Source organism: Rhipicephalus sanguineus, chromosome 1 (assembly GCF_013339695.2).
Source record: "Rhipicephalus sanguineus isolate Rsan-2018 chromosome 1, BIME_Rsan_1.4, whole genome shotgun sequence".
Taxonomy (NCBI): Eukaryota; Metazoa; Arthropoda; class Arachnida; order Ixodida; family Ixodidae; genus Rhipicephalus; species Rhipicephalus sanguineus.
In genome coordinates this window covers 165,633,408-165,648,714 of record NC_051176.1, presented here as the reverse complement: position 1 = coordinate 165,648,714, position 15,307 = coordinate 165,633,408, and the positions used below count along the sequence as shown (strand labels likewise).

Below are 15,307 nucleotides of genomic sequence, written 5' to 3'. Positions count from 1 at the left end.
TTTGATGTATTCGGGTTTCACCCACAAAGTCTGTTAGCAACGTTTGACAGCACTGTAATGTTTGAGAAGCTTCACGATTGTTTGAGATCATTCTGTTAAGACTACGCACCGGGCGTGAATAGTCAAGTTAATTCGAGAGCTTACGCGAGCACCAGCGATAATGCTGGAAGGTTCCGACGCGTTCCACCGATGATCAGATTACTCGACGTGTGATGACCGTTGTCGCCGCTATCAGTGCCCAGCGTGTATCGCTTGTATTTTGAGTTTTGACTTTGTGGGCACAAGTTCGCCCAAATAAAGAGCTCCGTATTTCCCAGTCTTGCTCCAGCATTCTTCACCGTCACAACCACATCACAATACTGCTGATAGTGGTGTGAATAATGATGCCGTTGCTGTGCGACTATATGGCCAAAATATTTGCAATATCCTGCTATCAGCTTCGCTTAATTTATGAACAATTTTTGGCGAAAGAAATAAATTATTTCCGCAATAAAAATGGAGGATATGTCCATCAATAAATTCACATCCAAAAACAACCAGTTACACCTTACAATTAACAAAGAAGATGTTTTTTTAATCATAAAATGCAATATAAATTTGAAGCCGTGCAGTTCCACCACATGTAACGCCTTCCTTTCCGCTACAAATGAACACTGACTTTATGATCTTGTGTGCAGCAAAGCACTCTGGTGAAGAATGCAAAGCATGTCAACTTTCTTGCCCTTCAGCCTCTTCCTCCGGCTCCGCCATTTACTACGCGCCCAGGGAACGAAGTTTATTCTGCAATGAGTTTGTGCTGTTGATTTTATACTATCGATAGTACCATCGAATTTCTTACTATCGATAGCAGTTTTTACTATCGATAGTTCGATAGTGACTCAGCTATCGATAGTATCGATAGTACCATCGATAGTTCTGCATCACTAGGCGGACGATGAAGTTCGCGTCAGAATGCTGCTATACTGCATGGGCACCAGGTCACGGGACATGTTGTGTTCATTGCAAGTACGGGACGAAGACTATTCAAAGTACAGCGTCATCGTTGGTAAGCTGGACGGATACTTCTTACACCTACCTCGCCAACGAGCTCTACGAGAGCGCACGGTTCCACCGACGTGTTCAACAGGCAGGTGAGACAGCTGACGTGTTCTTCACGGCACCGGGAAATATGGTGAAACGATGCAATTACTCTGCACGGGACATAGAGGAGCGACTGGTCCGCGACCATTTTATCGTTGGCCTTCGTAACACGAAGTTATCAGATAAGCTCTGCCGCAATCCAAAGCTTACGTTAGATGAAGCGCGCATTTGTGTCCGTCAAGCGGAAGACGCAGAGAAGGAAAGGGCAAATCTTTCAGCATGTTCGCCAGCGGTGATAACGCATCACGAATCGATAAACGTGGACGCGGCGAAAGTCATGCAGAACCGCCCACAGCAGCAAGAGACGCACAACGCAGCTGCCCCATGGATGCATGTTTCTTCGCCTTGTGGATTTTGTGGCCGGTCCTTACATTTGCGCTCAGAATGTCCCGCACGCCGAGCAACCTGCAACAAATGTGGAAAGAAGGGCCATTTTGCAGTGGTTTGCCGTGCTTGCAACCGTTGTGGAATTGGGTGCTGTCGGTTCGAACAGCGAAGAGCGGGCCAAGTTCGTGGATGTAAAAGTGGACGGAACGTCTCTATGCTTCAAATTCAAAGTTGACAGCGGCGCCGAGGTCACAGTCGTCCCCAGTACATTTTCTGGAATTCCGCCATATCTTGAGCCGCCGGAAGGGGAACTTTCAGGACCGGCGGGACAACCGCCGGACGTGCTGGGAACGTTTACCGCCACTCTGCAATGAAGAAGTTGGCAACGCAACGACTTTACGTGCTTCGGTCACAGGTCATGCCACTTCTGGGATTTCCTGCTATCCAAGAGCTGGGTGTGGTCAAGTTCGTGGAATCCAGTAGTCGAGACGCAAGGCAACCAGGCGGCATCAGACAAGCTGTTCTGTGGTTTGGGCGAGCTGCAAGAAGCGTACACTATACGCCTAAAACCAGATGCTGTCCCCTATTCGCTGCTGGTCCCAAGACGTGTGCCCATCCCTCTACACGGTGTCGTGAAGGCGGAGCTTGACAGGCTTGAAGCGGAGGGCGTGACCAGACGCGTGACAGCCTACTCTGTGGTGCGCCGGTATGGTCGTCGTACCGAAGGCATCCGGTTCATATCGCATCTGCGCCGACCTCACCAAGTTGAACCAGGTAGTGTTGCGTGAGCGCCATATCTTGCCCACTGTAGACCAAGTTTTGGGACTACTGGGTAATGCTCAGGTGTTCTCGAAGCTTGACGCTACATCAAGTTTTCATCAAGTAAAACTGGCAGAAGAATCTGAAGAATTAACAACATTCATAACGCCGTTTGGACGTTATGCTACCGTCGACTGCCATTCGGTATAACGTCCGCCCCCGAATACTTTCAGCGCCAAATGAGTTACATTCTCGAGGGTCAAGAAGGCGTCGTAAACATGATCGACGACATTTTGGTTTTTGGCCGCGACCGTGCATAACACGACAGCCGGCTCCAATCAGTGCTGGCTCGACTGAGAAACGCCGGGCTGACCCTGAACAAGTCGAAATGTTAATTTGGCGTCACAAGCGTCAAGTTCCTCGGCGCAGTTATCTGCGGCAGCGGTATTTCGCCGGACCAAGCTTGCTGCTGTCAAAAGCATGGAACCTCCTGTCGACGTCGGTGGCGTCCGCAGACTATTGGGCATGGTAAACCACGTGGGACGGTTCTTAACCCATCTGTGAGAGGTGACGGCACCCATTCGAGGACTGCTCAACAAAAGAAGTGACTGGGCGTGGGGACTGGCCCAGCAGGTCGCCTTCCAAAAGTTGAAAGACGTGATGTCGTCCAACATCTGTGTGGCTAACTACCACCCACTGTACCCGACCATCGTATCTGCAGATTCCAGTTCGTTTGGCTTAGGTGCCGTTTTGTCAAGACCAACCGAGCGGAGAGCGCGGAGCCAACGCATCACGCTCCCGCACACCAACAGAGCAAAGGTACAGCCAAACGGAAAAGGAGGCCTTGGTAGCTGCATGGGCTGTCAAGTGGTTTGACGAGTATGTCTGGGGCTTACACTTCACCATCGAGACCGATCACTTACCGCTCACGTCCTTGCTTGGTTCCATGGATGTCGATGCTTTACCACCAAGGAAATAAAGGATTTGACTGAAACTCATGAGGTACCAGTACACGGTATTGTACGTTCCAGGGAAGCTCAAGAGCCCCCGTCACATCAGCGTCTCCAGCAGAAGGAAACCAAGTGGAGTTGTACGTCAGTGAGGTCGTCGAAAACATTGCGGAAGGCGCACCAGTTAGCCTTAAAGCGGTTCGTCAGCACCAGTTGATGGATGGCGAGTGCGTTACCCTCGTGAAGTACTGCAGGCAAGGTTGGCCTCAGAAAAACAAAGTGCCATCAAACCTCTCGAAATATTGGAGGTACCAAGGGGAGCTGACAGTGTGCAATGGGCTGCTCCTTAAAGGAGGACGTCTGTTGATTCCGGAGGCTCTGCAGAAGGATGTCTTGGGTTCACTTCACGAGGGTCATCAGGGTGTGAACCGATGCAAGGCACGTGCGCGTGATGCTGTTTCGTGGCCTCATATAGGCAAACATATTGTGCCTATGGTGGAATCATGTGAACGTTGTGCAACCACCAGGGTCCAGCATGCCGAGCCTCTCCTGCCAACACCTTCAATGGAGTACCCATGGCAACAAGTGAGTGCAGATTTGTTCCACTTGGAGGGACAAAATTTTCTGCTGCTTGTGGACTACTATTCACGCTATCCAGAGGTTATCACGCTACGCAACACTTCCAGCCAAGCAGTGATATCGGCTATCAAGAGTGTCATGGCTCGATTCGGCATACCGGAAGTGCTTCGAAGTGATAATGGCCCCCAGTTCTCGTCACACGAGTTCTCAAGTTTTGCCCAGAGCTATGGGTTTAGACACATCATGAGCAGTCCTGGTTATCCTCAATCGAATGGTGCGGTGGAACGGGCTGTTAAGACTGTGAAGGATCTTTTCCGCAAGAGCAACGACCGGTTCCTGGCACTGCTGGTGCATCGTGACATGCCAGGGGTCACAGGGTACAGCCCGTCCCAACTTCTCATGGGGCGACGGTTACAGACACGCATTCCCAGGGACCCGGCCAAGCTGTCACCGGACCTACCACGATCAGACGTCGTCTTCCAAAAGGACGCCGCGGCTAAGGAAAGGCAAACTCGGGACTTCAACCGTCGGCATGGGGCGAGAGTGCTCCGGGACCTCTCTTCAGGAGACGAAGTGTGGGTAACTGATGCGGAGGGCCGGGCCCAAGTTCTTAGCTGGGGCCAGCGTCCCCGATCCTACATCGTGGAAACTCCCAGCGGAGTTATACAACGAAACCGACGGCATCTCGTGCCTTATTCCCCAGATCTCAGTGAGTCATCCCCAGTCTCCCTTCCGAGCTCGAGCCCAAACCAGGAGCTCAGACTCAGCCAGGAGGAACCATCACATGACCAGCACGATACGAGTACCAGCGCAGACCCTGACAGCATACCCCATAAGGTTACCAGATCCGGGAGGCGTGTGGTCCCACCCAAAAGACTGAATTTGTAGATCTTGGAAAGAGAGATGTAGTGTTGTTGTATTTTGTTATATTAATCCTAGGTGGTGTCACTTACCCTAACACACTAACAGACGGCGCCACTAAGGGGTTACAGGTGTATATAGTGTATATATATAGTATCAATAAACATGACCAGGCAGTTAGTCGCCGGCCCAGCCGAACGTTGCGTCGTCATATCGTTACTCTCGACAGTTCCTTGTCAAAAAAGCATCAACAAGCCATTATGAATGCGTCACAACCATGGAACAAGCAGTCTTGTCAAGAAACAGATGCCATACCTGCACGTGTGTACTGATAGCTCATCAATCCACACTAAGTGTGGTTCCAATGGCAACTTCACTTGATTTTGGGGGTCTGCAGTATTCAATACATATTCAGGCAGTAATTCAATATATATGGCTTCAACTGTAATGATTTCAGCTTTTGATGCGAGAACACAGTTGCGTAAGAAGTTAGAGTGGCACCCTCTTGCATCTGTCATCGGCTAGAAAACTCTACTGCTGTGTCATGTTTATTATGTAAGGGCTGTTCGATGCCGTTGCTCAGACTTGACTTGTGATGTTTCGAAAACTTTGAGCAGGATAGTTTGAGCAACTGTACCAAACAGCCCTCAAGTAATGCATGTGGCGCATCACATGGCACAGCAGTGGAGTTTTCTGGCTGATGACTCAAGCAAGAGGGTGCCGCTCTAACTCCTCGAGGCTAATAGCGTTCTTGCATCAAAAGTGGAAACCATGACAATTGAACGCAGATATACTGAATTATTGCCTAAATCAGACAGCCTAACATCCCCATGGAACTTTCAATGTATCGAAAGCTTCGCCTATGAAGGAGCTCTTCTACAATAATATTCATGCCAATGTTTTAGCAGATGTCAGACAAGACGCTGATAGATTCTGAAGGGAATAAAATGCCATGGATGAAAAATGGGCAAGGTGTGTGTCTCAATACATGAATGGTTGACACTACAAGGGTTTGTGCATTTGATCATGACGAATTTGCTTTCATGAGCTTCACTGTAACACAGCCGTGTAATGCATGGAGACACACTAATAGTGAAAAGAGAACAACTGTGTACCAAATTACGATTTTGTGATCCTGTTCAGATTTGATAGGTGTTGTTTGGAGTGCATATACCTTTATTTCCGTGATAAGAATTTAGAAGGCTTTTTACCTGTCCAACCACTGCAATATGCTTTGTTATGCCTTTCAAATTGAAGTTGTACAAACTTACCCATGTGCTCATCTTGCAAAGCTCTGCCAGGTCAGTATCGAGTTAAAAAGCTTTAGCTTAAGGTCCTAATCTGTACGCATACAAGCAGAATAATCATTTTTCTCAGCAACTACTGTGCAAATTTTGATGAGGTTTCTTGCATTTAAAAGAAAAAGATTAAAACTAGTGACACAGTAAAAGCAAATTTTTTTATTAGGTCATTAATATTTTTAGAAAAACTTCAAAATTTTAAGAAAGCTAAATATCAAGTTTATGACAGTATAACTTGGCAACAAAAAATGTCACAGTTCTCTGAACTCTACATAGTACACTTAAAGAATACAAAATTTATCTATTATACACTGGTCTGATATATACCAAAAATTTGTGATAGTACTATTTTGCAAAACCATTGTTAAGATTTCAGCATTTCTGTAGAAGCTGTAAAACACATATATCACATTTGTCCGCTTTACAAGCTCTTTAACAGATTTAATTTGCTGTTTTTAATGCAGAGTTACTGGTATGTAAACTTTATGCTCAAGTAATTTTGAAACTTACTAATTAGTGAGAATCTTCATAAAACAAAATCAACTATAAGTTTAAATTCTGTACATCCAGGGAGCATTACAACTGTTTGATTTAAATAATCATTCATTATTCCAAAGTTCAGGTGATTAAAAATTAAATGCCACTGTGAGTGCACATGGCCATTCCTCTCCATATCATGACATGTATGAAATTTGAAAAATCCACAGTGAGAATGAGACACCAGCGCTCATGTTACACTGCTTTCTTCGCACCTCATCATTCACCCATCAGTTTGCATTCTCCTGTTTTCTGTCTCTTGGCCTATCTTGTATGGACTGCGTGCAGACATCTCTTGCACTTCTGGTCCTTTGTTTTTCCTGTCCCTCTATTTTTTAGCTAGTGGCATGCGAAAGTGGAAGTTCATTTGACTCATGCAAATGCAGCCAGCAGTTTTTAGTCAATGACACATGGTGGTGGAGGTTCATTTGACTCGTGTCAATGCAGCCAGCAGCTCAATAAACAATCCGACGGGAGAACTTGCGGGAGAAATGAACCTCATCCAGCCAATACATACAAGAAAGTCCCAGCAGTTACATTGACATGAAAATTTGTGCACGTTTGGAACTCGAGTTAATCAAGGCAGTGCTCTTTCAATAGGATTTTTTAATCTCGAATGCATAAAAGCAATCGTTAGTGTTTCGGAAATGTTTTTGTAACAAATTTCTGCATAATATGTTGCTCTGCACTTTTGAAAAAGCTTTGTTGGAGCCTTAAAAGTCCTTGAATGCCCTTGAATTTTTGTCTCTAGAAATGAGTGTGGGGGGTATCAGGAAACATGACTCATTGTTGTTGTTGTTTTTACAGGAGTGCTGCTTCATGGCCCACCTGGCTGTGGTAAAACCATGATCGCAAAAGCGACAGCACGAGAAGCTGGTGGGTGCACGAGTATAAAATTTGTTCAGAGTGAATAAAATGCCAGTAAAGAAGTGGTACATTGGAGATATACCTCTTCTGATATACAGCAAAACCTCGTTAATTTGAACTCGGTTATTTCGAAATCCCGCATAATTCGAAGGGTTTCTGTGGTCCCGTATTTTGCAATGTAAATCTGAGTGGATAATTTGAAGCGGTGGTCAGCGCCAGCCCGGTTAATTCGAAAACTTTGGGCGCCATGTGCCTATTCCCGATCCCGATTTCGCCGCAAATCCGCGGAAGCGACGGCCCTTAGGAGCTACAGGGCAATACAGTGTAGTGATATTAATAAGTGACAGTTGAAGCAACCCAGCCTCGCTGCTGCTAGCGCAAAAAAAAAAAACACTGTCTCGTGGTCAGCTAAAAACGTGCGCCTGCAGAAAAGACGTGCTTCACTGCAACACTGCGGTGACACGCGGGCAGCATGTCGCATGCTTCTCGCAACGTCAGCACGTCATGATTTACCCATTCTTTTTGGGAAAAGAAAAGATAATAAAGGACGGTCTGACGGAATTCATGATGTATGCGAACCTCCGATTGGCGGTTGCTTCGGCAATTTCCGCACTTGCACTGCTGGCGGAGTTCTTGCCTGTAACGCCTACTTCGAAAACTCAGTGAAAACTTCAATGATCATGTTTTTCAGCCAGAACACATTGCGGATTCCGTCAAACTGGCCATTATCATATTATTTTACCAGAAAGAATGGGCGAATGGTCGCATCATGACGCGCTGAGGCTGCGAGGAGCAGGTGACATGTTGCCCGCGTGTCACCACTGTGCTGCAGTGAAGCATGCCTTCTTTTCCGCAGGCACGCATTTCAGCTGACCATGAGATTACTTCTTTTCTTCTTTTTTTTTTTTTTGCGGTGATAGCAGAGAGGCCTGCCGTTTTCCCGAGTTCGCGGCAAAAATGGGACTGGGTATTGCTGGAAAACAACCCTTGGAGCCACAAACTAGAAGGCCAAACGACCACCTCTGATTACTTTCAGTAATTCGAAGTTCCTTGCATCCCGCTTTTTGTATGTTTCGTTAATTCGAAAACCCGCTTAATTCGAAAGTTTTTCACAGTCCCAGTGACTTTGAATTAACGAGGTTTTACTGTACCAAATGGGTCAGAACTGGTAGATCGCCTTTTTGACAAATACGTTGTGTTTCTTCTGTTACTTTTATGCAGGAAAATGCTTTACAGCATTATTTTAGTGTTATAAATTTTATTAATAATCAGCTACTTTCAGTTAGACACTGCTGCAGTACCATGGGGAGATGGTGAAGGAGCTCCAAGGCAATTATATTACTCGCCGTTTTTTGCTTTTATGTCAACTTTACCACCATACGAAGCTGCTGCTCTTGGCAAAAGAAGCCCATTTGTCATTTAACGCTTTGATGCCCAGACTTCTACTTGATATCCGAAATTAATGAAAACATTGGCATTGCTTTTCAGCACGTAAAAAATTGTAAATCCATCATCAGAAAAAAAATCTTAACTTTATTTGGATGACAGAATGAGTTGTTGATCCTGAGCAACACCGGGCACTTGCATGCCTACTTATCACCGAAAGAGTACAAGTTGTTACAGCTTGGAATGGGACACAGCTGCATTTTGCATTTGGCATAGCAGATAAATATGCAACCAATTGTGCAATATTTGCACCTGTCCTGAGTGTATTCAGGCAATTGGTTGGTACTGTCATACCTCACATCAACTGTTGGTCTCGAGGCTACAGTATGATTGATGAGCATTGAGTACAGCATTTAGTGAGTGCTGCCCTCTGGGTTTCGTTTCTGAGAGCTGCTGTTGCCCATAGCTTGTAATAGGCAGTGCTAGCTTGTTTCACCAAGAAAAAAAAGTTTCAGATGCTGCTCCTGGGCATCAGTGGTCTTTGAAGAAATTTTTGCTGTGTCCGATTTTTGGCTGGACATTTAGAGTATTACATGTTAAATATTTTTCAGGAATTTTATGCGAGTATGATTTACTAAATGTGCTATAAGTAATTGAACGCTACCCTTCTCTCAAGCCTTTGTGTTCCCTCTGTTCTTCGATTCTGTGCGGTCATTGTTACGCCCTTCCTCCTTGGACACACTGTCTTGTGAAGATATGGGTGCTGTTTACGTCCAGTTTATTTAAGCTGATTGTGTTGGTACTCTTTAGGGTGCATTTTTATTTTGTTTGGCTCTACGGATATTTGTGCATTCTGCATGTGGAGATAGGCTTGCGCGAGGCTTAAACTGCAAGCAACATTAAAGGGACACTAAAGGCAAATATTAAGTCGACGTTGATTGTTGAAATAGCGGTCCAGAAACCTTGTAGTGCTACTTTTGTGCCAAGGAAGTGCTTATTTTGAAATAAAATCATGTTTTAGTGGTCCGCATCACGTTAGCGCACTTCAAATCACCCGCCTGAAAGCGGTCTTTCTGACGTCACTGTTGCCATGCACAACGTTGCCCGCCTTTACTGTGCGACGGCGTGCACTGGCGTCCTGCACCATTCGGGCATCTGGCAACATCACATGCATGCGGCATTTTGTCGAACTTTCTGTCCGAGCGACTTTCACGAGCATGCAAAACACACGCGGCAGTACGCGATACCGAAACTACCACTGAAACGCGACCGCATGAGTGAAGCCGGGCGCTGGGCGAAGCACAGTTCGGTGAAAACAGAACCTTTGAACCATGCGCACCGTTCCCCATGGCAACGCCAAAGAGGTTCTTTTTTCCACGAATCAAACAGAAACGAACAAGCAGCATTTTATTACGTCTCCTGATGTACGGAAGGTTCTTTTTTTATTGCTGCTAGTTTGATTACTAGCAATTAATTGTATTCAGACTCTCACACGTCATCGGGGTCACTTCAAAAATGTCCCACTCGTGGCGCTCATCGTGTGATACATTTAGTTTAATTTCTCAGTAAGTTGGGCACTGCTGTTGATGATATTGCCGTTTTAGAAGTTGTCATACATTGAGCTTTCACTCTGACATAAATTGTTATTTGCCTTTAGCGTCCCTTTAAGGAAGGGCATGGTGCTCCTTCATACGCAAAGGATGCTGTGACTGGATTCATTGCATTTCCCACACGTAGTGTAGGCTTGAATGTGAAGTCGCTAACAAGCATGGGTCTAAACTATTATGTATACACTATAGCATGGCAGTCTCAGTTTATAAGCAAAAACTCTTGGAAGACTTGTAGCTATGGAGTGCATGTGGCTAGTAATGCTAGGGCGATTGGGTAATGGTTCATTGAGCTTGAAGAGTTATGTAAATAGAGATCCAATATCCAACTCATTGTGGGCGAGACATTTTCAGAAGCTCAGACCACTGGAGCAGACACATGCCTTCAAGATGATCAAGTGAGGCTAATCAGGTTGTGGCCCGAGAATGTGTGCTGACTCATGTGACTTTACTCTAGACCTGGGGTTCTCAGATTTCATCACTTTGCGGAACCCCCAAAGCTTTTCCAGAGTGCTGCAAAAACACCCCTCTCTTTGCACCTACTTTTGGCATGAAGATATTAAATGGAGGGGTGGGGGGGAGATGTTGCTGTAAATCACCACTGCCACATTGGCGTGTTATCTTTAATCTTGAAGGCTATTGCTCTGGATAGGAGTCTTAATAACATTACACATTAGGTAATACATTAGGTACACATCTTTTTTCTCCGGCTGCACACTCTGCATTGTCAAGCACGTCTTTGTCGTGCGGCACCACATGCCCTATACGCCATCTTTATGCAAACTAATTGTTGGATGTATAAAAATTAATTTTATTTCTTCAAAAAAAGTTTACATGCCAATTGCACTGTCTTGGGTCACAAAGCTAAGCCTAAATTCTCATGCAAGCCGCAGCTGGTACGAAGCGATGCCTTCAGCACGCATTGAAGTGCTCCTTATGCATTTCGATTATAAAACCAATGTACAGTCGAACCCGGGTATATCGAACTCGCCAAAAAACGTTTATTAGTTCGATATATGGCATAATTCGATATAGGCCCGCTATAGGATTTTGACACAAAGGCACATAACAATAAAAAAAGTACCTTATTAATATGGTGGCTTACTTGCGTGCCCTACTTCGGAACAAAACAGTCCTGGATTTTCTTCTGTGTCAACGACTTCGCTGCCTGCGACAGCACACACGCCTCCACGTTGTCCAACGAGTCGGAGCAGCTGAGGCTGCAACCTTCCACATTCACGCAATAGCGCCGGACCAACGCAAGTGCACTAATCACTTCGGAGGATGTAGGCAATGGGCCATCGTCAATTTCCTTATTGTTGTCGCTTTGGCTTGTGGTCGGCACGACGTCTGCAACGCAGTCCTCATCTTGTAGCTCACCCATGATGGCGACATCATCGTCCGCACTGACGAACTCGTCGAATGTCGATTTGTCGATAGCTCCCGGGAACTCTGCCAGCTCGCTCCAAACTTCGGCAGAAACACCTGCGGTGTTTTCTGTGCTGTCATTGGAATTTGGGGTGTCATCACCAGGCATGCGGAAGCCGGTACGCCTAAAGCAGTTCTGGATCGTCTCCTTCGTGACATCTGCCCACGATCTACTCAACATAGAAAGAGCTCCGAGCAAGTCGATCTTAAGCTCCCTGCCGACACGAAGGTTCACAGAGCACCAACAGGCAACACCACCAGCACGGACCACGCTGAATGAGGACTCGAGGAAAACAGGCAGCAGCAGGCACACAAGCATAAAGAAAGAAAAAAATGGCGCTCACTTCAACCGCCTCCGCGCCTCGGAGAAAGCACGACGGCCTCTGATTGGCTGTAAGCGCTGCGAGCGGGCCAGGATCATTTCTTGCAGGGGGGTGTTCGCCCGTGCACAACCGGGTCTAAACCACTTTTTCTAGGGTGGCGCCGGCAGTTTTCCCCGCCACCGCGAGGGAAAGCCAACTTGCTGGGGCACTTTTGAGGCACATGGAGTTTGATATATCGGTTGTCATTGCTATTTTCGTTCGATGTAACAGTAACTTTTGCTATATATTCTCAATGTAAATTTACCGTGTTTAGAAATTGTTCGATATACGGGATAATTTGATATAAACGGGTTCGATATAGTCGGGCTCGACTGTAGTACGATGGCAAACCAGCATGTACAAAAATTGCACCTTGTGAACAGCGAAGCACTATGTGATCCAGAAATGAAGCATTTCCTGTGCACATGTTAGAAACAACACTCACAAGCATAAAGAAAAAGCACTCAGCGTGCGGCTACTACGTGTCCACAAATTCCTCATAGTATTTCAAGGTATGCATTATAACAACGAGTATTAACACTGCGTCCGCATGGGTCTCTCGCTGCTCACAGACTCTCAGTGGTTGAAAGCAGCATGCAATGTCTTTGTTATATCCACATGCAATGCCAATTATTTTTCTCTGAAGCTATCAGTTGTGTGTTAATGGGGCTAATAGCAGGTCTCATTCATTCTCATCGCTTGCAAAACCCTAAAATGCCCTTCTTGAAACCCTTGGCTTCTGCAAACGAAATTGAGAATCCTTGCTCTAGATGTAGAAGCACAGTTTGTGGTGGGAGATAGGTCTGGCGTGCTAGTGACATCAGCCAAGTTCCTGCCAGGTTGGCTGCCCCCAGAAGTAGTGTTTATGTAATGGCCATTGCTTCTTATGTACGAGGTGGAGCTGAGGCACAAGGGGGCACCTTTATCTCTGAGGCTGCACCCTCTTTAGAACTTGTTATTTAGCTCTTCTAAGATATAAGTGTATGCTTGTGCGGTTTTGAAACCCAGTTAGCTGTTTCAAATGCAAATTAAATTTCTATGCTGACAATTTAGTTTTAGCACGTTCTTTTCCTTTTGGCGTCATTTAAAGAAGGCACAGAACTGATGCAGTGCTGGAATCTAAATGCAATTTTTTTCATTTTGTTACTCAAACTTATCTTCTGAAGTTATGCTGATTTAGTCAAGGCCGTCGCCAAACAAATCATCAGATCAGCACAAGTACAGTACTCGCGGATTGAAACATGAAAATGTAGGGCCAAGTAATGCACAAATGTTTGTTTCCAGCATGTACATTTCGTGTCATATCGGCGACATGTTTACTCAGACACTCACGCCAGTGCCAACATTACCTTTAGAGGCCAGATTTTCAGTGACATGATGCGGTTATCATGAGCAATTGCTTAAAGCAGTCATTATACAACAGTGTCGCATTTCAGTCTGCTAGTACTGTGCAGGACAGTTCACAAGTATTTTGAGGGCAGGATGTGCAGACGGCCTCAGTGACGTATCTCATGTTCTTTCTCTTGCTACTGTAATGGAGTTATGGTATTCTTCCACATGAATGTGTATGTGCCTAATTCATTGTCCATGCTGAGGTTGATGTTGTTCTTGATACTTTTGTAGTCTAATGCTAGGGAATATTGGTCATTGAAGCCATTGACATTTTAATGAACTGCAATTCGTTTTCCTGTTGGGTAACAAAGTTAGCATCAGACACGCTACGCTGTGTATCGTGTAGGTTCACCAAAAATTGGCGCTTTTGTAAAGATATTGTAAATGTCATTTGGGAGCCATTCATAGTCATAAGCTACTTTATCTTTAACAGGAGCCCGCTTCATCAATTTGGAGGTTGCAGCGCTTACTGACAAATGGTACGGAGAATCTCAAAAGCTTGCCAGTGCTGTCTTTACGTTGGTGAGTTTATGTTTGCATATGAAATCACTTGAACTGTCGTGTTCATAGCTCGGCACACTCACTCATGAGTGCACTCACTCACACTCATTTGAACGTTGTGAGTGTGAGTATGAGTGAGTACTCATGAGTGTGAGTGGACGTGAGTGTGAACGTGAGTGAGCACTCATGAGTGTGAGTAGTCGTGAGTGTGAACGTGAGTGAGCATTCATGAGTGTGAGTGGACGTGAGTGTGAACGTGAGTGAGCACTCATGAGTGTGAGTGGACGTGAATGTGAACGTGAGTGAGCTCTCATGAGTGTGAGTAGTCGTGAGTATGAACGTGAGTGAGTGCTCATGAGTGTGAATGGACGTGAGTGTGAACGTGAGTGAGCACTCATGAGGGTGAGTAGGCGTGAGTGTGAACGTGAGTGAGTACTAATGAGTGTGAGTAGTCGTGAGTATGAACGTGAGTGAGTGCTCATGAGTGTGAATGGGCGTGAGTGTGAACGTGAGTGAGCACTCATGAGGGTGAGTAGGCGTGAGTGTGAACGTGAGTGAGTACTCATGAGTGCGAGTAGATGTGAGTATGAACGTGAGTGAGTACTCATGAGTGTGAGTGGACGTGAGTGTGAACGTGAGTGAGCACTCATAAGGGTGAGTAGGCGTGAGTGTGAACGTGAGTGAGTACTCATGAGTGTGAGTAGATGTGAGTAGGAACGTGAGTGAGTGCTCATGAGTGTGAGTGGACGTGAGTGTGAACGTGAGTGAGCACCCATGAGTGTGAGTAGATGTGAGTATGAACGTGAGTGAGTGCTCATGAGTGTGAGTGGACGTGAGTGAGTACTGATGAGTGTGAGTAGGAATGAGTATGAACGTCAGTGAGTGCTCATGAGTGTGAGTGGACGTGAGTGTGGACGTCAGTGAGCACTCATGAGGGTGAGCTGCGTGAGTATGAACGTGAGTGAGTGCTCATGAGTGAGTGTGAGTAGTCGTGAGTTTGAACGTGAGTGAGCACTCATCAGGGTACTATTAGTGTGAGTAACTGAGTACGCTCTAAGAAAAGAGAGTCAAAAGAGGGTCACGGCCGCGTGACTCTCTTCGGGTGTTCATTTGATCCCTTTTGGAAGGTAGATGAGAAAAAGAGAGCATTTGGGCTGGGGTCACGGGACTCTCCTAAAGCGCGTTTCGATTCGCTTCCGCAATGAAGGCGCCGTCGTATGCGCCATACGTAGTGCGCGTTTGCTGTTCGGCGCCGTTATGGCGCGGTGGCTCGCCTCCCTCGCTGACGGAGCCAGACGGGCTGGCGCCGC

The 15,307-nt window shown here is 46.0% G+C and overlaps 1 protein-coding gene across 1 annotated transcript in view; it reads left to right on the top strand.

Annotated features, from left to right (window-relative positions):
- LOC119401629 (outer mitochondrial transmembrane helix translocase) overlaps positions 1-15,307 on the top strand; it is a 58,536-nt gene that overhangs the window by 4,909 nt on the left and 38,320 nt on the right. Inside the window, exons 4-5 of the mRNA XM_037668535.2 lie at positions 7,262-7,330; positions 13,930-14,018. Of these exons, the coding sequence (XP_037524463.1) occupies positions 7,262-7,330; positions 13,930-14,018 (158 nt within the window). The remainder of the gene's footprint in view (positions 1-7,261; positions 7,331-13,929; positions 14,019-15,307) is intronic.